This window comes from Pseudorasbora parva, chromosome 16 (assembly GCF_024679245.1).
Source record: "Pseudorasbora parva isolate DD20220531a chromosome 16, ASM2467924v1, whole genome shotgun sequence".
NCBI lineage: Eukaryota > Metazoa > Chordata > Actinopteri > Cypriniformes > Gobionidae > Pseudorasbora > Pseudorasbora parva.
This window is the reverse complement of record NC_090187.1, coordinates 17598745-17620203: the sequence shown is the minus strand read 5'-3', so window position 1 is coordinate 17620203 and position 21459 is coordinate 17598745. Positions and strand designations below refer to the sequence as shown.

The 21459-nt window shown below is 37.8% G+C and overlaps 2 protein-coding genes across 2 annotated transcripts; both read left to right on the top strand.

Moving 5' to 3' along the window:
- The first annotated feature begins 718 nt into the window (after positions 1–718).
- On the top strand, positions 719–4170 carry LOC137043570 (extracellular calcium-sensing receptor-like). The gene is made up of 6 exons (XM_067419865.1): positions 719–945; positions 1162–1450; positions 1524–2279; positions 2369–2596; positions 2989–3112; positions 3257–4170. The coding sequence occupies exons 1-6, from the start codon at positions 737–739 to the stop codon at positions 4168–4170; spliced, it is 2520 nt and encodes an 839-aa protein (XP_067275966.1). The 5' UTR covers positions 719–736.
- A 4390-nt stretch (positions 4171–8560) lies between these two features.
- On the top strand, positions 8561–12610 carry LOC137043571 (extracellular calcium-sensing receptor-like). The gene is made up of 6 exons (XM_067419866.1): positions 8561–8784; positions 9024–9312; positions 9402–10157; positions 10254–10481; positions 11414–11537; positions 11697–12610. Exons 1-6 carry the CDS (start codon positions 8576–8578, stop codon positions 12608–12610), a joined length of 2520 nt encoding a protein of 839 aa, XP_067275967.1. The 5' UTR covers positions 8561–8575.
- Positions 12611–21459: the final 8849 nt, after the last annotated feature.

Genomic DNA, 21459 nt, shown 5'->3' with positions numbered 1-21459 from the left:
ACTGTATGCTCTAATTACACTGGTGTGATCGTATGCTCCAGGGACCAGCCTAGAATATATCACACCGGTGTGATCGTACGTGTCAAAGGGTTTTGCGATTTAACAGCATGTTAAACGCTCTAAATTGGTTTATACAATGGTTGTTGTACTAAATTTGCAGCTGCTTGTGGTGTATGCTTGCTGAGCTTGGGATGGTGCTTCCCCCATAAATAGATTATTAAGCAACATTTTCGGTCATTGCTTAGCTTTGCCCAGAACAAAACCGTACGACCAACACTTGTACACTATATATTTTTAATAAATAAAGTGGTCCGTCAGTTCAGACAGGCCATGTCAATCAAGCTACATGCTGTATGCTACAGTTATAATAGTATATAATAAAATAAAATTATTGACGAAGTGGTCCTGACTGAATTTTGCTTTGTTGTAATATGAAGGTGCCTAAACTGTATTGATCCAGTTTATAATTTCCTGGAAACAGAACAAACACAAACATAAGATAAGATAATGCAAGTTCCATACTGAAAGTGAAACATTTACTAATTAAACAGTTTTACACTTTACTGCTTTGATAATTTCAGAAAATCAGACTGTTAAATTAGCTTTGACTCTAACACCTCCTTGACTTGCTCAACTTGCTCATGTGCTCAGTCATCCAAAATAATGATGTCTATAAATGCAAATACTGAATCAAATCACTTGCATTTGATATCTTCAGTTGAGCTCAACCTTTGTGATGCTTCTCTTTATTTACACACTTCTGCTTTTCCATCAACTTAATACAGAAGCAGAAAAGTATCTTTGCCGAATGATGGGAGATCCCAAATACCCACTGCTTTCCAAGGATGGAGACATAACTATTGGAGCACTTTTTCCCATACGGAGCATAGAGACATTACCTTCATTTGAATTTACAAAAAAACCTCAGCTGATATCATGCTCCAGGTTTGTTACAATTAAACACTGGAAATATACAATATACAATATAATATTATATTACTATTATTATTATTATTTATTTATTTTATTATTATTATATTAAAATTATATCTGGATATAATATTATAATACTATCTTGATTTCTTTTTAAAAAGCAAAAATGCTGTATACCCTCTACTTTTCTATTGTATTTACCTGTTCACTTTTTTAATGTTTTCACAGTGTGAATCTAAGAGGTTTTCGAATGGCTCAGACCATGATTTTTGCCATTGAGGAGATTAACCGTAGTGAAAGTTTGCTCCCAAATGTTTCTATTGGCTACCGTATCTATGATAGCTGTGGTTCACGTCTGTCTTCTACGAGTGCAACTATGGCATTAATGAATGGTCCAGAGTTTTCTGCAGGAGGCAGCTGCAATAGACAATCTCCTATACATGCTATCATAGGAGAAACAGAGTCTTCTGCCACAGTGATTCTGTCCAGAACAACAGGACCTTTTAAAATTCCAGTGGTAAGGAGCAATAACAACAAAACATGAGAATCACTATAATGATTTACATACTGTATCACTGTTTCTTTTTCAGATAAGTCATGCAGCCTCATGTGAATGTCTCAGTAATAGGAAAGAGTACCCATCCTTTTTTAGGACTATTGCTAGTGATTATCACCAGAGCAGAGCACTGGCATACATTGTGAAGCTCTTTGGCTGGTCTTGGGTGGGAGCTGTGAACAGTGACAATGACTACGGAAACAATGGAATGTCAATATTTCTGAATACAGCCCAGGAGGAGGGGATTTGTGTGGAGTACTCTGTGAAATTCTACAGAACAGAGCCTGATAAACTCCAAAAAGTCGTAGAGACAATTAAAAAAAGCATGGCAAAAGTAATTGTTGCATTTCTTACCACTTCTGAGATGTACATCCTACTCAAGCAACTAAGCATTCAAAATATTACAGGCCTCCAAATGATTGGTGTAGAGTCATGGATAACTGCAAAGAGTTTGCTTATTCCAAACAGTTTCCATGTACTGGGAGGGTCATTGGGGTTTGCAGTGAGAAAAATTGATATTGAAGGCTTTTCAGATTATGTTATAAAATCATTCTGGGACACAGCTTTTCCATGCTCACAGACTGAGGCATATTCTTCTCAATATGCATCAAGTTGCGCTGTATATCGTGATCTGTTTATGCTAAGAAACTACAATGAAGATATACCTGAACAAAGATATGCAAGCAACGTCTATAAAGCAGTGTATGCTGCGGCTCATGCACTACACAAATTACTTAAATGTAAAGACAATGGGAGTTGTGAACAAGACTTGAAAATACAACCACAGCAGGTAATCAAATGAGTGCTACATTTAGCAAGTAGGAGCAAGATAATAATCCATTTCGGTTTAAGTGTTAAAATGTCTTTTTTTCTCAATAGGTGGTTGAGGCTCTGAAAAAGGTAAATTTCACTGTTAAGATGGAAGATCGTGTATGGTTTGACAGCACTGGTGGTGTAGTAGCCCAATATGAAGTTGTGAACTGGCAGCTGGACTCTAATGGATCAATTCAGTTTAAGCCAGTAGGATACTATGATGCCTCACTGCCCCTAGACCAGCGCTTTGTGCTTAAGACTGAAAACATAATCTGGGCTGGTGGACAGCTGGAGGTAAATGGCATTGACATGTTTATCAAAGTTCATCCTACTTGGGGAGCACAATTTCTAAATACTTGCATTGATCTATGGAAAGGATGCCACAAGTGTATTTTTTTAATCTAAACCGTGCCTTATACCATTCCTCATGATACTGCATCTGTTAAAAATGTAAAAATGTATTCTGTATAATTCCATATATATATATATATATATATATATATATATATATATATATATATATAATTTTATTTTTTAGTTATTTTTAATAATTTGTCAATAAAAATTTCAGTCATTTATTGTTTTAAATAAGCAATAAACTGTTGTCAATAATACTTTGAAATGTATTTAAATTATTAAGAGTCAGTTTAAATAGATATGATCTTTAAATAGATTTTTCTACATAGAAGCCAAGGTCTGTGTGCAGTGAGAGCTGTCCGCCAGGAACTAGGAAGGCTGCACAAAAAGGAAGGCCTGTCTGCTGTTATGACTGTATTCCATGTGCAGAAGGAGAAATCAGCAATGAGACAGGTAATCATCAGCCCATCTCACAGTTTTACTGAACATTGGTTATTTCCTTCATTGTGTTTTCATTCACAGTTTCTATATGCAATGTCTTAGCAAATATAATGTCATTTGTATTTGGAACTGTAGTGATCACAACTTCCTTTCCAGATTCAAATAACTGCAAGCAGTGTCCAGGGGAATACTGGTCTAATGCTGAGAAAAATAAATGTGTGTTAAAGGCTGTAGAGTTCCTGTCATTCACAGAAGTTATGGGTATGGTGCTAGTCTTTTTCTCACTGTTTGGAATAGGATTAACGGTGCTGGTGGCCATCCTGTTTTACAGTAAAAAGGACACCCCTATAGTAAAAGCCAACAACTCAGAGATGAGCTTCCTGCTGCTCTTCTCATTGTCTCTGTGTTTCCTCTGTTCACTTACTTTCATTGGACGGCCCACTGAGTGGTCCTGTATGTTACGTCACACAGCTTTTGGGATTACTTTTGTCCTCTGTATCTCCTGTGTTTTGGGGAAAACAATTGTGGTGCTAATGGCATTCAAGGCTACACTTCCAGGAAGTAATGTCATGAAATGGTTTGGGCCTGTACAACAACGAATCAGTGTTCTTGCACTTACACTTCTACAGGTTCTTATATGTGTGCTTTGGTTAACAATATTTCCTCCATTTCCTAACAAAAATTTAAAATATTATAAGGAAATTATCATTCTTGAGTGCAGTCTGGGTTCTGCTATAGGTTTCTGGGCTGTTCTGGGTTATATTGGTATAATTGCCATCTTGTGCATTATTTTGGCTTTTTTGGCTCGAACGCTGCCTGATAACTTCAATGAAGCTAAATTCATCACATTCAGTATGATCATATTCTGTGCTGTATGGATCACATTTATTCCAGCTTATGTCAGTTCACCTGGAAAATTTACTGTAGCTGTGGAGATATTTGCCATTTTAGCTTCAAGCTTTGGTTTACTATTCTGCATTTTTGCACCAAAATGTTATATACTCTTGCTTAAGCCTGAACAAAATACAAAACAACATATGATGGCAAAGGTTCTGTCAAAGTCATATTGAGAGAAGATAATATTGGCGGAATATATTGGCATTGTAATTGTGTAATTATATATTAATTTAACATAATAAAACAGTAATAAAAGCTTTGACACATAAATGACTGGCCACATGATACTGATATTTTATTTGTAAATAGTGTGTATGATTGACCCAGACTGATTTTCCCAGATTGACTCACAAACTTATTAAAAAAAAACATTTTAACAGAATACATGTTTTCAGATTATTTTTGAAGAAATGTTATTCATTTTAAGATTTTAAAGTGTAGTTTTGTTTTGCATAATCCTTTGAAAAAAGTTTTTATAGCAAAAGTTATAAACAGAGTGGAATACTTTTAGTACTTTTAGTGCTTTCAACAAGTTAGTGTATGAAAATGTAAGTAAAAGTATGTGTTATAGAACAATATTTTTCATAAAGATACACATTCTTGTAAGATCACATTGCAAAATAACTGCTAAACAAACCAATATTGTAAATAAGAACCTATCTTTAGAACAGAGACTCATTGTTTTTATTATGTTATTATTTAGCCTTAACTATTGACTTATTCTGGTCAATAAACTTGAAAATGATGTGCCATAATTAATGTGGAAACAACTTTAACTTTAGAATAAGGGGTCAAATTGTCTTTATTACATTATTTTACCAATTTATAACCGCAAAACCAGCAGTAATTACTAAAACATAATTACTAGCTTATTGTTCAGTTAATCTAATAGAATGGCACATAAATATAATATCAGCACTACAAAAAATAATATATGGCTTATTAAGTTGTAAATAATGTCTGTACATTAAATTAATCATATGATATATTATTAAATATTATTTGTAATCATTTGTAACAGGGATACAGGTAACACGCTGTGTGTCTCTGCGCATGTGCAATACAACAGGGAAACTAGTACGGAATCTCGTAAGGAAAAAACATGGAACTCTTAGAATGCATAACATACTCCTCCCCTTTCAATTTTAATGTCATCCTCAACAAATAAATGCTTTTGCCATCATACAAATGTGTTGTCTCTTCGTATTACTTTAGGAAAACTCAATTACACTGAACAAAATTATAAACACCACTTTTGTTTTTGCCCCCATGTTTCATGAGCTGAACTGGTGTAATGCCAATTGCATGCTACCTCAAAACTTGTGACATCTGTGGCATTGCGCTGTGTGATAAAACTGCACACTTTAGAGTGCCCTTTTATTGTGGCCAGCCTAAGGCACACCTGCGCAATAATCATACTATCTAATCAGCATCTTGATATGCTACATCTGTAAGAAGGATGGATTGCTGGAAGGAGAAGTGCTCACTAACACAGATTTAGACTGATTTGGCAAAATCCATTTCTAAAGACCGCCGTTCGACAGCTTCTTTTTATTACAAGTAGCACACAACTCTGCCTTCATTATGCTAAGCCTGCCCACCGACTTTATACACAATGTTAATGGCCTGACCAGAGTAAACCAGAGTTTGTTTTTTCTAGCTCAGAAGGATATTGAGAGTTTCTGGACTACACTGGTGGCAAAATAGATTTGCTGTCGCTAGGTTACGTCTAGATTTCTAGGCTAAAGCACTGGTGTTTCTATTATTTATTTTTATGTTTGAACGTTTTATGGTTTCTTGTTTAAAATAAACCAACTTCATTACATTTGAGTCATGTCATGTACTTCTCTAAAACTGTAAAACAAATAAAAAATGTGACAGTATTGATTAGATTGATCTTGTGTGTCACGTCAGCAAATAGCATTCTAAAGCTATTGAATGAATGAACTTCTAAAGCAAATAGCATTCTAAAGCTACTGAATGAAAAAAATTCAGGGAACCACAATTTCTGCAAAGCAATATTTTTTTGCTTCTTTTGTGTTTGTCTTTTCCCTTTCCCCGTTACATTTGAAAAACCTATTGCTTCTTCTTTTCTCAATTGTAGTATTGTACATTTCTTCCAATTTTCAGGACTTTACAAGTGGTCACCCCACCTATGATTGCTGATTACAGGTAGGAGTGATAATTCAAATAATCAGGATTTCTTCAATGTGGCACAGCCCCAAGGGGAGGGAGGGGCCTTGAAAAGTCTGGAATATTTTATATTCGGAGAGTCTATCCACACCAAGTGCAAATAGCATGCCTTGTTGGCAAGTTGGCAAATCCCCTTTCCCATCACACATCACATCGGAAACCCATTTACTTTGAATACAAATGAATAAAATGTCCTAAAAGTGGAGATAAAGTGTCTATCGAAATATTTAATAAAAATAAAAACAAAAACATTAATTGGGTAGTGCATGTTCGCATCGCATAAATCAAGCAAATACAATAAAAGAAACAAACATTATCTTAAATCCTAAATATCAGGGATGCAGTAAATTGTGCAACTCTATTTCCAAAAAAGTAAGAACCACTGCGTAATTTACACTCGCAATTCTTAAAGGGCCAGTGTATAATTTTAACATGCAACATATTGCAATGTAAAATTAGAGAATAATTATCTAAGTAGTACACACAAATACATTTTTCACAATCTAAACACAAATACTTAAAGGGCCCTATCTTGCACCCAGCGCAATTGACTTTGTACACCGACGCATGTGTCATTCCTATTTTGCACCCGCGCAAAGCGCACTTTTCCCTCCACAGAAACACGTCGCTAAACTAGTGAATGAACTGGGCGGTTCAGCGCAAAAAAGGAGGCGTGTTCCGGCGCAAACAATCCCTGGTGCTGTTTTGCTGTTTCATTAAATAATTGGGCCACTGACCAGAAAAAAACCTAGTCTAAAGTCAGTGGCACGTTGCGCGTTGTTCATTAAGCTATTTTAAGGGCGCATGCTTGACCATAATGTATAGCGTGCACAATGCGCATACACTTTGCTTATGTAATCTACACAAATGCAACAGTTATTTTTGCAAATCATAAATTGTTACACTAAAAAAAATATTAACACATGAGATGACGGAAATCATTGTGGTGTGCCACGAAGATGTGAAAAAATAGGCATAAATCTAGCTTACAAATTATTCAGGCTAATTGTAGTAATTAAGGATCAGACCTGTTTGCCAAATAGTGGCAAGACATACATGTATATAAGGACATCTGACAAATTGGTTTGTCCGTCAAGAACCAGGAAAAAAAATCGTCTGAAAAACTGTTTAACTGACGACTGTTTAAACGACGCTATTTTGGGTGGGTTTCTCCCATCCCCATACAACACAACTTCTCTGTTTTTCACTGCTCTTACAAGAACATCAGTCTCCCCGCTGTGAACCACTCCTGGCGTGCGCCTGGTAAAAACGCCATAATAATAGCAATCCATAATAGAACTTGCGCACCTGCTTTTAAAGGGAATGTTGGATGACGCTCTGATTGGTTTATTCACGTTACGCCCAAACCACACCTATGAATAATGAAGCTACTTCAAGACCAACCCATTTTAGATTTGCGCCGAGCGCAAGAGCCATTTATCCCGCCGGGAAAATAGCAACAGCGCCGAGACCCGCCCACAAAGTTACTTGCGCTTCGCGTTTTGACACTTGTGTTTCAGATCGTTAAAATAGGGCCTAAAGACTGAAATGCACCACATAATTTGCAATATTTGTCAGTGAAAATACGCAAAATAAGGCTTCTACAGGCATCCATTTAATATTTTTTATAAATGTAATCATTTACACTTATTATTGCATCCTATTAATGTACTGAGATGCAAATAGTATGTATTTGTAAAAATAAAGTATAAATTGCATGTTATTGCTATTTAAACATATTGCAAATAACTACTTTTAGAATCTATTTACACTTAGTAAAGCTATTTCACTTTGTAATTACACTGTAAAAATAAATTCAGGTCTCCAATTGAAAATTTACAAGTGACTGATCACATCTAAATTTTTCAGTTGGCCAAATTGAAGTTCTGTGAATTAAATTGCATCAATTCACAGAACTTCAATTCGGCAAAATGAAAAATGTATCACTTCACAGAATTGTAATTCGGCAAACTGAAAAATGTAGATGTGATCAGTCACTAAAATGTTTTCTATTGGAGCCTTTTTTCATTTTTTATTTTTTTTACAGTGTAGCAATTATAGCATACTATTTATAGCAACTATTTTATTTTGGGATCAGGGGGACCCATCAGGACTGCCAATGCATAGGGCCCGGGATCCCTGGTGGCAGATAAAGAGTTACTTCACATAGCCCACATTAGTTAAACATTTATATTCTTCTGATAGCTGAAATCACAGGGGGCCTGAGAATCATAACCACTTTTCTCCCATGTAGCGATGGCCCTGTCTATGCAATGAGTTAATTGGCTACATACAAAATCATTCAACCATATATATTATGTCTATAAAAATGGATATACTGTATCAGATCATTTGCATTGTTAGGTGCAGATTTCAATCTTTGGGATGCTTCTCTTTCTTTACACACTCCTGCTTTTTCATCACCTTCAAACAATGGTGGAAAATGCACTTTGCAGAATAATGGGAGAACCTAAGTACCCACTGCTTTCCAGGGATGGCGACGTAACCATTGGAGGAATTTTTGCAGTTCACAGTAAACTAACATTGTCTTCATTTGAATTTACAGAAAAACCTCAACCTCTATCATGTTCCAGGTTAGCAAAACATTAAAGAATATTATTTATAAAAACTATTATTCAATATGATGCATTAATGTGTAGATTATATATATATATATATATATATATATATATATATATATATATATATATATATATATATATATATATATATATGTGAGTGTGTGCGTGTGTGTGTGTGTGTGTGTGTGTGTGTGTGTGTGTGTGTCTGTTTATTTGTTCTTATTCATAATATTTGTTTAATATTATCACAGTGTAAATCTAAGAGATTTCCGGATGGCTCAAATCATGATCTTTGCCATTGAGGAGATTAACAGAAGTGAAAGTTTGCTCCCAAATGTTTCAGTTGGCTATCAAATTTATGATAACTGTGGTTCAAGACTGTATTCTATTAATTCAACAATGGCATTGCTGAATGGCCATGATTTTGCAGCAGAAGACAGATGCAATGTACAATCATCTATACATGTTATCATAGGAGAATCAGAGTCTTCTGCCACAGTGATTCTGTCCAGAACTACAGGACCTTTTAAAATTCCAGTGGTAAGGAGCAATAACACTAAATATTTGACACAGTTACTATACTGATGACTGTTACATTGTGTCCTGTTCTTTCTTTCTGCTTTTTTAAGATTAGTCAGTCAGCCACATGTGAATGTCTCAGTAATAGGAAAGAGTACCCTTCTTTCTTCAGGACAATTGCTAGTGATTACCATCAGAGCAGAGCACTAGCATACATAGTCAAGCATTTTGGCTGGTCTTGGGTGGGAGCTGTAAACACTGACAATGACTATGGAAACAATGGAATGGCAATATTTCTGAAAACAGCACAGAAGGAGGGCATTTGTGTGGAGTACTCTGTGAAATTCTACCGAACGGAGTCTGAAAAACTAAAAAAAGTGGTAGACATTATAAAACAAGGCACTGCAAAGGTTATTGTTGCATTTCTTACCAGTTTTGAGATGAAAAATCTACTTGAGCAGCTAAATATTCAGAACATTACAGGGCTCCAAATGATTGGTGTGGAGGCATGGATAACTGCAAAGAGTTTGATAATTCCAAAAACGTTTAATTTTCTGGGAGGTTCACTGGGGTTTGCGATGAGAAAAATTGATGTTGAAGGGTTTTCTGATTATGTTATAAATGCTTTCTGGGACACAGCTTTTCCATGCTCACAGACTGAACGGAATTCTTCTCAGTATGCATTAAATTGCAGCATTTATCAGGATCTACTCGAGCTGAAAACCTACAATGAAGATGTGCCAGAACAAAGATATGCAAGTAATGTCTACAAAGCAGTTTATGCTGTCGCTCATTCACTACACAATCTACTCAAATGCAGAAAGCAAAAAGGTTGTGATAAAAGCCTGAGAATACAACCACAGGAGGTATATGTAAGCAATTACAGTTCTAGCATCAAAGACAGGGAGAGGTTAATCTTATGTCTGACAGTGTAAAGGTAATACAAATTTGTCTTTTGCTAGGTAGTTGAGGCTCTGAAAAATGTAAATTTCACAGTAAAGTTTGGAGATCATGTGTGGTTTGACAACACTGGTGGCACAGTAGCCCAGTATGAAATTGTGAACTGGCAGCAGGAGTCTGATGGATCAGTCCAATTTAAACCAGTGGGATACTATGATGCCTCACTACCTCCTGACAAGCACTTTTTTCTAAAAACTGAAAGCATAATCTGGGCTGGAGGACAGCTGGAGGTAAATGACACATGCTCTTTATAGATTATTTCAACTGGTGCAGCAACACACATTTATTTGCCTATGCATACTATGGTAAATGTATGAATGCAAGTTTGTTTGAAGGAAGCTAACATGATCTTGGTCCTAGAAAATTAACTTAAAGGATAAGTTAAAAAAAAGAGAGATATTTGTGTCCCTCCACTGACTTTGATGCTTCCAAGGGTTCATAAATATACATATAAACATTCATCAGCGAACATAAACAGATGCTCAATCATACTGGCTTGACACACAAGAACAAACTCATTAATTCTTGTATAAGCACAAATGTTCTGTGTAACACACGATAATAAACCTAAACTGGTTCTTGCACTTTAAGCAAGAATATACTTCAACTTACATTTACCATGACTGATGTGTGCGTTGATGAATGCTTATGTAAATAAAAGCCTAAATTCAATCTTTTTATAACATAACGCAACCGTGTCTCTTTGGAAATTTCAGACTAAACTGCCAAATTCATGCAAGTTTGTTTTATGATCTCTTTATGAACTTGTTGACGTGTCAAAGTGGTAATTGCGTAGGCTGTCAATGGAAGGACAAAAATCTCTCAGATTTTATCTGAGTAATGATGCTGAGTAATATTGCTATTTTCTCTGTAACAGTACATAAAAAGCTACTGTCCAGACCCACTTTAAACTTAACTATCATTTAAATTATTTATTTCATATAAAATGCACTCATTGTATACATACATATTTGTACATTCTACTTACATTGTGTGTACATAGTAGTCAAGGCCACCTAATATAAAGTGGGACCTATTGTTATGTTATTAAGGCATTCAAAATCAATCATTTTACAATAGCTTATATTGCAGTTGCAAATCTTACGTATTTTGATTCTTCAGAGTCAGTAAAAACTATATGCATATTTTCCATGTACTGTAGAAGCCAAGGTCTGTGTGCAGTGAGAGCTGTACTCCAGGTACTAGGAAGGCTGCACAAAAAGGAAGACCTGCCTGCTGTTATGACTGTATTCCATGTGCTGATGGAGAAATAAGTAATGAGACAGGTAATCTTCAGTCCATCTCAAAGTTTCAAAGAAAACTGGTTAGTTGCTATTTTTGTATTCTTATTCTCCTGATCAAGGTGCAATGTCTTATCAAAGGAGGTCGACATTAAAAACCACTGACCTTTTGTCTCTAACTAGTGATCACAATTTCCTTTCCAGATTCAAATAACTGCAAGCAGTGTCCAGGGGAATACTGGTCTAATGCTGAGAAAAATAAATGTGTGTTAAAGGCTGTAGAGTTTCTGTCATTCACAGAAGTTATGGGTATAGTGCTAGTCTTTTTCTCGCTGTTTGGAGTAGGATTAACTGTGCTTATGGCCATCCTGTTTTACAGCAAGAAGGACACCCCCATAGTAAAAGCCAACAACTCAGAGCTGAGCTTCCTGCTGCTCTTTTCATTGTCTCTGTGTTTCCTCTGTTCACTTACTTTCATCGGTCGGCCCACTGAGTGGTCCTGTATGTTGCGCCACACAGCGTTTGGTATAACTTTTGTCCTCTGTATCTCTTGTGTTCTGGGGAAAACAATAGTGGTGTTAATGGCCTTCAAGGCTACACTTCCAGGAAGTAATGTCATGAAATGGTTTGGGCCTTCACAACAACGACTCAGTGTTCTTTCCTTTACACTTGTACAGGTTCTTATCTGTGTGCTTTGGCTAACAATATCTCCTCCATTTCCCTATAAAAATATGACATATTATCATGAAAAAATTATTCTTGAGTGCAGTCTGGGTTCGATTATAGGTTTCTCTGCTGTTCTGGGTTATATTGGCCTACTCGCTGTCTTGTGCCTGATTCTGGCTTTTCTAGCACGTACGTTGCCTGATAATTTCAATGAAGCCAAATTTATCACATTTAGCATTCTCATATTCTGTGCTGTATGGATCACGTTTATACCAGCTTATGTCAGTTCGCCTGGGAAGTTTACTGTAGCTGTTGAGATATTTGCCATTTTAGCTTCAAGTTTTGGTTTACTGTTATGCATATTTATTCCTAAATGTCATATCATTCTGTTTAAGCCTGAACAAAACACAAAGCAATACATGATGGGGAAAGTACCATCTAAGTCATATTGAGAAGTAAAATTACTATATCAAAAACTAAACACTTTAGTATCCTGCAACTATAAAGTGACATCCATAGACTGAAGAGAAAAAGCAAAGATCACATGCTCAAAGTTTTGATTCAAGCAGAAAAAAAAGAAGGCTGACCAAATTATTACTTAATTTTATTGTATACTCATTGTACCCAGTTTGACCCTGACATACATCATGAGTAAACTCAATTGCTCAAAATAAGTAAGGAATTGTCTGTGATTTTCATTCTTGTCTTATTTCATAATAACAAGATCTTATGTAATTTTAACGACTTCTTTTTTCGTATTAACAAGATCTTATGTCGTTAAAACTAAATATTTTTCTTGTAATTACTACATATAAATAAAACTATCAATAAAAGCTGTAATAAAACTACATATTTTCTCCTAAAAAGCATGTGCTGTATAGTGATGTGTACAAAATATGCCTTTATCCACATACAGCATATGTGCCTTAGTCACACTTCCATGTTTGAAAAGCAGAAGCAAGCTCAGCGTAATCTTCTAATGCCTGTATCAGTGGCAGTGCCCATAGAACGAAATTGTTATAATTTATTGATGTAGTCTACAGTTCATAACAGATCGCCATCTTCTAAATGGACTACTCATGATTAGTCTCAGTGTCGTAACTTTGACAGACCCCGGTGCAGTCACAAATATCATAACTATCTATAGGCCTGTAATTAAGACATATATTTAAGACATGTAGCCTATTAAAAACAGAAATACTTAATTTCATCATTTCAGCTTTACTCAAAGGCCGCAGAAACAGGCCAGTAGGTTTTTTTAAGCACATCAGTCCATTCCCAATGCTCTTGGTTTGCTTCTTATTTATTAAATACACAGTCAATCATTGAATAAACTTTGATCAAAATTAAAATACAATGTATACAAAATGACTTTCTAAAAAACAAAAACAAAATAATTAAGTCTTGATTCATTAAATTAAGTCAAAATCATGTCTGACCCCACTCAATGTCTTCAGACATCTTACAGTCTTGTTCAAAATAATAGCAGTACAATGTGACTAACCAGAATAATCAAGGTTTTTAGTATATTTTTTATTGCTACGTGGCAAACAAGTTACCAGTAGGTTCAGTAGATTGTCAGAAAACAAACAAGACCCAGCATTCATGATATGCATGCTCTTAAGGCTGTGCAATTGGGCAATTAGTTGAAAGGGGTGTGTTCAAAAAAATAGCAATGTCTACCTTTGACTGTACAAACTCAAAACTATTTTGTACAAACATTTTTTTTTTTTTCTGGGATTTAGCAATCCGGTGAATCACTAAACTAATATTTAGTTGTATGACCACAGTTTTTTAAAACTGCTTGACATCTGTGTGGCATGGAGTCAACCAACTTGTGGCACCTCTCAGCTGTTATTCCACTCCATGATTCTTTAACAACATTCCACAATTCATTCACATTTCTTGGTTTTGCTTCAGAAACAGCATTTTTGATATCACCCCACAAGTTCTCAATTGGATTAAGGTCTGGAGATTGGGCTGGCCACTCCATAACATTAATTTTGTTGGTTTGGAACCAAGACTTTGCCCGTTTACTAGTGTGTTTTGGGTCATTGTCTTGTTGAAACAACCATTTCAAGGGCATGTCCTCTTCAGCATAGGGCAACATGACCTCTTCAAGTATTTTAACATATGCAAACTGATCCATGATCCCTGGTATGCGATAAATAGGCCCAACACCATAGTAGGAGAAACATGCCCATATCATGATGCTTGCACCTCCATGCTTCACTGTCTTCACTGTGTACTGTGGCTTGAATTCAGAGTTTGGGGGTCGTCTCACAAACTGCCTGTGGCCCTTGGACCCAAAAAGAACAATTTTACTCTCATCAGTCCACAAAATGTTCCTCCATTTCTCTTTAGGCCAGTTGATGTGTTCTTTGGCAAATTGTAACCTCTTCTGCACATGCCTTTTTTTAACAGAGGGACTTTGCGGGGGATTCTTGAAAATAGATTAGCTTCACACAGACGTCTTCTAACTGTCACAGTACTTACAGGTAACTCCAGACTGTCTTTGATCATCCTGGAGGTGATCATTGGCTGAGCCTTTGCCATTCTGGTTATTCTTCTATCCATTTTGATGGTTGTCTTCCGTTTTCTTCCACGTCTCTCTGGTTTTGCTCTCCATTTTAAGGCATTGGAGATCATTTTAGCTGAACAGCCTATCATTTTTTGCACCTCTTTATAGGTTTTCCCCTCTCTAATCAACTTTTAATCAAAGTACCCTGTTCTTCTGAACAATGTCTTGAACGACCCATTTTCCTCAGCTTTCAAATGCATGTTCAACAAGTGTTGGCTTCATCCTTAAATAGGGGCCACCTGATTCACACCTGTTTCTTCACAAAATTGATGACCTCAGTGATTGAATGCCACACTGCTATTTTTTTGAACACACCCCTTTCAACTAATTCAACTTATTGCCCAATTGCACAGCCTTAAGAGCGTGCATATCATGAATGCTGGGTCTCATTTGTTTTCTGAGAATCTACTGAACCTACTGGTAACTTGTTTGCCACGTAGCAATAAAAAAATATACGAAAAACCTTGATTATTCTGGTTAGTCACATTGTACTGCTATTATTTTGAACAATACTGTATAATAGCTACCTTACTTATGCTGCTCACTTTTCACAAACATATGAAATTAAAAAATATATATCATAGGCTAATATTTAAACCTTAATGAAAGGAAATGGGCGCTCTAGCGTAGTCCTGCCCAGAAGACTCCTATGTCACCTCATTAATTAATTATCTATCTAGCCTTTATAGTTCGTCATCTGTAGTACAGGTCCTTCTCAAAAAAATTAGCATTGGGTAGAACCCGGAGATGAAATAGGCCCCAGGGTGTCCTAAATGCTGTCAAAGGACGGGCCTGCTGCGTTAATGGTATCTGCAAATAACCTTTGGACAGATCAATAGTAGTTAGGTATTTGGCTTTGCCTAGTTGATCAATTAAGGTATCGATACGGGGAGTAGGATAAGAGTCAAACTGTGATACAGAGTTCAAGTACCGGAAGTCAATACACAATCGGATACTCCCATCTGTTTTTGGCCCCAGGACTACTGGATGACACCACTCACTTTTAGAGGGTTCAATAATTCCCAATCTTAGCATCAAGATCACCTCCTCCTTTAAGGCCTCTTGGAGTCTCTCGGGTATTCTGTAACTCAAACGTCTCACAGCCGCCTCCGGTTTTAATATCACATCATGCTGCATCAAAGATGTTAAGCCAGGATATTCAGAGAAAATTTCAGGGATACATAGAGCTCTCACCTGGGGTTGTTGATCTTCAGACAGATGCTCCAGGTTAATATTCCTAGATACTGGTTGGGGCAAGAACTGATCTTCCTCTTCCTTTTCCTCCGCCACATGGCAAATCATCATAACCTGTGCTCTCTGTTCAGGTCAGGCCACCCATTTCTTTAAAAGGTTCACGTGGAGTACTCGACCAGCACGGTCCTGCCCAGGAGTGACCACTTCATATGTGGTAGGGCCTAGTCGGTTCTTGATCTCAAAGGGGCCCTGCCACTTGGCCAACAGCTTACTCTCCTGGCTCGGCAGCATCACCAGTACTTTCTCGCCAGCCTCAAAGCCTCTCTCACGTGCCGATACCATGCTTTCTGGTGCCTCTGAGCCTCCTTCAGGTGAGTTTGGGCCAAGTTCCGCATTTTCTCCAGACGTTCCCTCATTTGCAAGACATAAGACACAATGTTAGTCGGCTCACTCTTACCCGGGTCTCTTTCCCAGACTTCTTTAAGCAACGTCAGAGGTCCTCGAACTTCATGACCATATAATAATTCAAACGGAGAAAACCCAGTAGAAGCCTGGGGTACCTCTCTGTATGCGAAAAGGAGATACGGGAGCCATTGGTCCCAGTCCCGGCCAGTCTCATCATTGAATTTACGGAGCATCTGCTTTAATGTCTGATTAAATCGTTCTGTGAGCCCATCAGTTTGAGGATGGTAGGGTGTCGTACGCAAGCTCTTGATACCCAGCAACTAGTAGACCTACTTAAGGAGACTGGACATAAAATTGGTCCCTTGGTCTGTGAGAATTTCAGCAGGCAAACCGACTCTGGAAAAGAAGTGGATTAAACAAGTTGCAACGTACTTGGCTTTGATAGACTTTAAGGGAAAAACTTCTGGGTACCTCGTAGCATAATCTGTGATGACCAGTAAAAACCGGTTACCTTCACAGCTCTTTTCCACTGGGCCAACGATATCCATGCCTAGCCTTTCAAATGGTGTACTGATTACAGGAAGGGGCTGGAGGGGCACTCTTGACGGACACCTGATGGATACTTTTTGGCAACCCGGGCAGCTTTTATAGTACTGATCAACATCCACTTCCAGGCCGGGCCAGTAAAAGTGTCTTTTAATTCTCGCTGTTGTTTTCTTTTTTCCCAGGTGGCCAGCCCAAGGAACTGAATGACTCAGGTGAAGAACTACCTCCCGAACCTCCTTCGGGACCACCAGTTGCCTCACCGATCCGTATCCAGTATGCCCTGTTTGAAAAAATAACACTCGCCCTTGTTATTCACGAGTCCTTCTCCTGCATTATCCTGACTTGCTTTCCCCAAGCATACCGCAAGACTAGCATCTTCTTGTTGTAATTGAACTATATTGGTAGGTAGCTGGACCTGTGGAGTTAGCTTACATACACTCTCTACGGGGATTTGGGAGGCATTATATTCAAGCCTTGCTCGTTTCTTTTGGCGTCAAGACTTTTTTGATTACGGGGGACCTGTCTCCAGGTCAGCATTATAGAATGGCAGTGCTGTAAGAGTCTGTATGGGTTCCTCTGGCTTCTTTGCCCTGGCTCTGGTTAACACCACATTGCATTGTTGTGAAGGCCGGAACAGATCAAGAAGTATTGGTAGATCACGACCCAGAACTACAGGGTAAGGAAGATTATCGGCCACCCCAACCTCTAACAGATAAGTTTGACCTTCTACCCCAATGTATAGGTCTGCAGTGGGCACCATTCGTTCTTCCCCATGAACGCAGCAAATGGGTAATTTATTAAAGGACCTGACTAAAGATGGAGCCATAAACCTCCTGTTCACCAATGTCTTGTCACTCCCAGTATCAATTAGGGCCTTCAGCTCTTTGCCATTTACAGTCGCCGGCATTGTCTGTAGCAGTACATTTGGCGTGTTCACATCCGCTCCCCCACCTCTGGGAACATAGCATAAATTTGACAGTTGGGCTGCATTTTGTGGGCAGACTGGCCTTGTGTGGCCCTCTTGTCCGCACTGGAAACAAACAACCGGTCCCTTTAGGCTTGTATGGGATTTAATGTCTGGAAAATCTCCCCTGGGAGACCTACCCGACCCAGCTACAGGTCTCGGATGGAAGTGAGGGAACGGTGGCCGTCGGGTCTCATTTCCCGTTTTCCAGGCCCAAGGTTGATGCTTCCTCCTTGCAGCCACAAAGACATCCGCCAATGACGCGGCTTCTGCTGCCATCCCAAGGTCCCGTTCCCGGACCCAGACCTGGAGTTCAGGAGAGAGCATGCGAAGATACTGTTCTAAAATTATCATCTCACCCACCTCCTTCAAAATAATCTATATCATTAGGGCGAGACTCAGGAGCAAGTGATGTGCGGGCTTGAACCTCCGTTTGTAATAAGCCAAATTGATGCTGGAGAGCTCTAAATCGTCGGTCTTGCTCTCCATAATCCTGCTTCCTTGTCGCCTCTTGAGCATCCATTTTTGCCATGTGGGCTCGAAACAGACTCGTCACATCAGCTAACGATGGTTCCCTGCCTGCCATCTCCTTATCCCCATCAACCGCCTCTTCCTCCGTAGGCCTCTCTTCGCCTCTTACCTCTTCTCGCTCTGCCGGAGCAATTTTTAGAGCTCCTTTCTTTGGCGGTCGACTCATAACTCCTCAAAAAAATAAAAAAAATTATATATATATATATATATATATATATATATATATATATATATATATATATATATATATATATATATATAAACTAGAGGGGAATTGTGTCCTCTACTAGCTCATCCCACCACTGCCACCATATGTGAGAAGGCCAGAGAGTAAGACACGAGGACAGCAGCTTTCCAGCAAAAGAATAGGTTTTATTTTACCCAAAAAATTACAAAAAGTCACAAAATAAAGAATAAAAAGTAAATCAATTAAATCTAACAAATGATCTAGCTAGACTTAAATAAACTGAGGTCAGCAAAACAACCTTTAACTCAATATGAAGAGAAAACTCAGGAGAACCTAACAGAACAGACTGATCTCCCAACTGAGACAAAAAGACAGGTATATAAGGCAAACGTTGAGCTCATTTAAACAAGACAAGGGGAAAACATACAATCAACATTTTATAAAGCAACAAGTTATTGAAAATATAACTAAATCAAAATAAAGATAATAACCAACAACTCAATATAATAATAATTAGGGATGTCCCGATCCGATCACATGATCGGAAATCGGGCCGATCACGTGATTTCAGACTCGATCGGAATCGGACGTTACATCCCGATCAGGACTCGGATATATATATATGTATATTCTGGGGTGAGAGAGAAAGTGAGCACTTGTACCGCGGTTCATCTCACATCTGATGTCGCAATAATATAGGTTGTAACTTGAAAATAATGCTTTATGTAGGCGGCTATATTTCTGTAGATGGATACACCTGCTGGCTCCTCAGTGATACATTACAACAGCGCTAATAAAAGAAAACCGTGGGCAAAACGGTCTATCTGTGTAAACTTTGTTCAATTCATGCGAGTGCTGCCGTATTGACATTGAATATGAGCAGTCATTTTCACCGTCATGTGTAGAGAAGACGCAAATGAGAGCGCGCGCGCTGATCTGTCTCTGTGCATCATCCGAAAGCGCGCACTCGTCTCACAGCGCGCAAATATTGAGTTCTCTTTCAAGTCTTGTGGTTAAACGGACCAACTCACACAAGAAGTATGTCAATATGTCCATCTTGATGAGTATCCAAGCAGACATATAGTCTGAATATGCTTTAAGAGGACTTTATGCAGCCGAGAAAGACGACGCAGAGCCTTCCATTAGGTCTTAAAGGGGCAGTAGCCGTGCTGTTTAATGTCAAAGAAAAGATAAGGAATCAAATCACTCACTGCTCTTGATTGAATAGCTTTTGTAAGGTTTAGTCTTTAATTTAAACTGTTAAATATGCATTTTACATTTGATTAGCCTACTTTATTCAATTTCTCTACCTAAAAACTAATGTTACACCTATAAAAACCTGAAAAGCATTGTTAATTACACTTCAGTCAAATTACACTTCAAATATTTTTTCCCCAAAGTTAATTTATGTCATTGTAGGCAGTTATCATCACAATGATTTCATTTCAAGTGTTCGTTTTTTAAATAAGTTTAGTTTTAGTTAGTTATTTGATGCTATAAAAACGTCTGTGTGATGTCATGATTGACAGCTGAGATCGACGTCTTCTCTGAGTGAAGAAATTGTCACTAAGGCACTAACAGACTTTTTTCGGGATTATTGGGAGCAGATTATTTAATTTAATTTCCATAACTGTTTATTTCACACCAACATAATTAATTGTTCTGCATCTGCAACTCCGGTCCAGGAATTGTTTAATTTTAATGTTGCACTAAAATCCAAAAGTGAAGAATTTATGTTATTTATTACTTGATTGTTCAAGCTACCTCACAGAAGTGCTCTGTTTGTTAGAGTTGTTGAGTGTTAAAATAAGGTGAATAACATAAAAAATAAGGAACATCCTGGTTTGTTTTTTCGCTCTTCTTTATTCTTTTTTTATGTATTATAGAAGTATCGGATCGGGACTCGGGATCGGCAGATACTCAAAATCAAATGACTCGGACTTGGACTCGAAGGCAAAAAAACCTGATCGGGACATCCCTAATAATAATGCAAACCAATAAATGTTAATAATAAAAACTAATAAACCTCCAGAAATCAAATTCAATTTCCTTCAGCCCATTGAGCCAATCCCCCCCCCCCCCCCCCACACACACACACACACACTGCTGCATGATCGTCAGCCTTTTGCCAGTTGAGACAACAGCGATGGATGGACGCACGCACTGCAACCAGCGGCATTATACTCAACTCCAACTCATTTCACGGTAACTTAAACTCAAAAGAAACAAGGATCAGTAACAGACATAGCACAATGTAAGCCAGTAAGTGTGCACTCCAAACTGACAAACAAAGGACTACCTAAATAAAGCATTGAAAATATGTCAAACAAAGTATGTGTAGTGTTTTTATTATATAAAGGAATGCGTGCAACTGAAATATTTCAGGTATTTTATTGTTTTAATACTGATGATTTTGGCATACAGCTCATGAAAACCCAAAATTTATATCTAAAAAAATTAGCATATCATGAAAAGGTTCTCTAAACGAGCTATTAACCTAATACTCTGAATCAACTAATTAACTCTAAACACCTGCAAAAGATTCCTGAGGCTTCTAAAAACTCCCAGCCTGGTTCATTACTCAAAACCGCAATCATGGGTAAGACTGCCGACCTGACTGCTGTCCAGAAGGCCATCATTGACACCCTTAAGCGAGAGGGTAAGACACAGAAAGAAATTTCTGAAAGAATAGGCTGTTCCCAGGGTGCTGTATCAAGGCACCTCAGTGGGAAGTCTGTGGGAAGGAAAAAGTGCGGCAAAAAATGCTGCACACCGAGAAGAGGTGACCAGACCCTGAGGAAGATTGTGGAGAAGGACCAATTCCAGACCTTGGGGGACCTGTGGAAGCAGTGGACTGAGTCTGAGTAAAACTTTCTTTGAAGTTTTGGTGCTT

What these genes read in the sequence shown, in the direction of transcription:
- LOC137043571 (XM_067419866.1), top strand. Translation starts at nt 8,576, where the DNA reads ATGCTTCTCTTTCTTTACACACTCCTGCTTTTTCATCACCTTCAAACA. An exon ending in CAACCTCTATCATGTTCCAG is followed by an intron (nt 8,785 to 9,023) that starts GTTAGCAAAACA and finishes ATATTATCACAG; the next exon opens with TGTAAATCTAAGAGATTTCC. An exon ending in AGAAATAAGTAATGAGACAG is followed by an intron (nt 11,538 to 11,696) that starts GTAATCTTCAGT and finishes TTTCCTTTCCAG; the next exon opens with ATTCAAATAACTGCAAGCAG.
- LOC137043570 (XM_067419865.1), top strand. Translation starts at nt 737, where the DNA reads ATGCTTCTCTTTATTTACACACTTCTGCTTTTCCATCAACTTAATACA. An exon ending in GGGCTGGTGGACAGCTGGAG is followed by an intron (nt 2,597 to 2,988) that starts GTAAATGGCATT and finishes TTTTCTACATAG; the next exon opens with AAGCCAAGGTCTGTGTGCAG. An exon ending in AGAAATCAGCAATGAGACAG is followed by an intron (nt 3,113 to 3,256) that starts GTAATCATCAGC and finishes CTTCCTTTCCAG; the next exon opens with ATTCAAATAACTGCAAGCAG.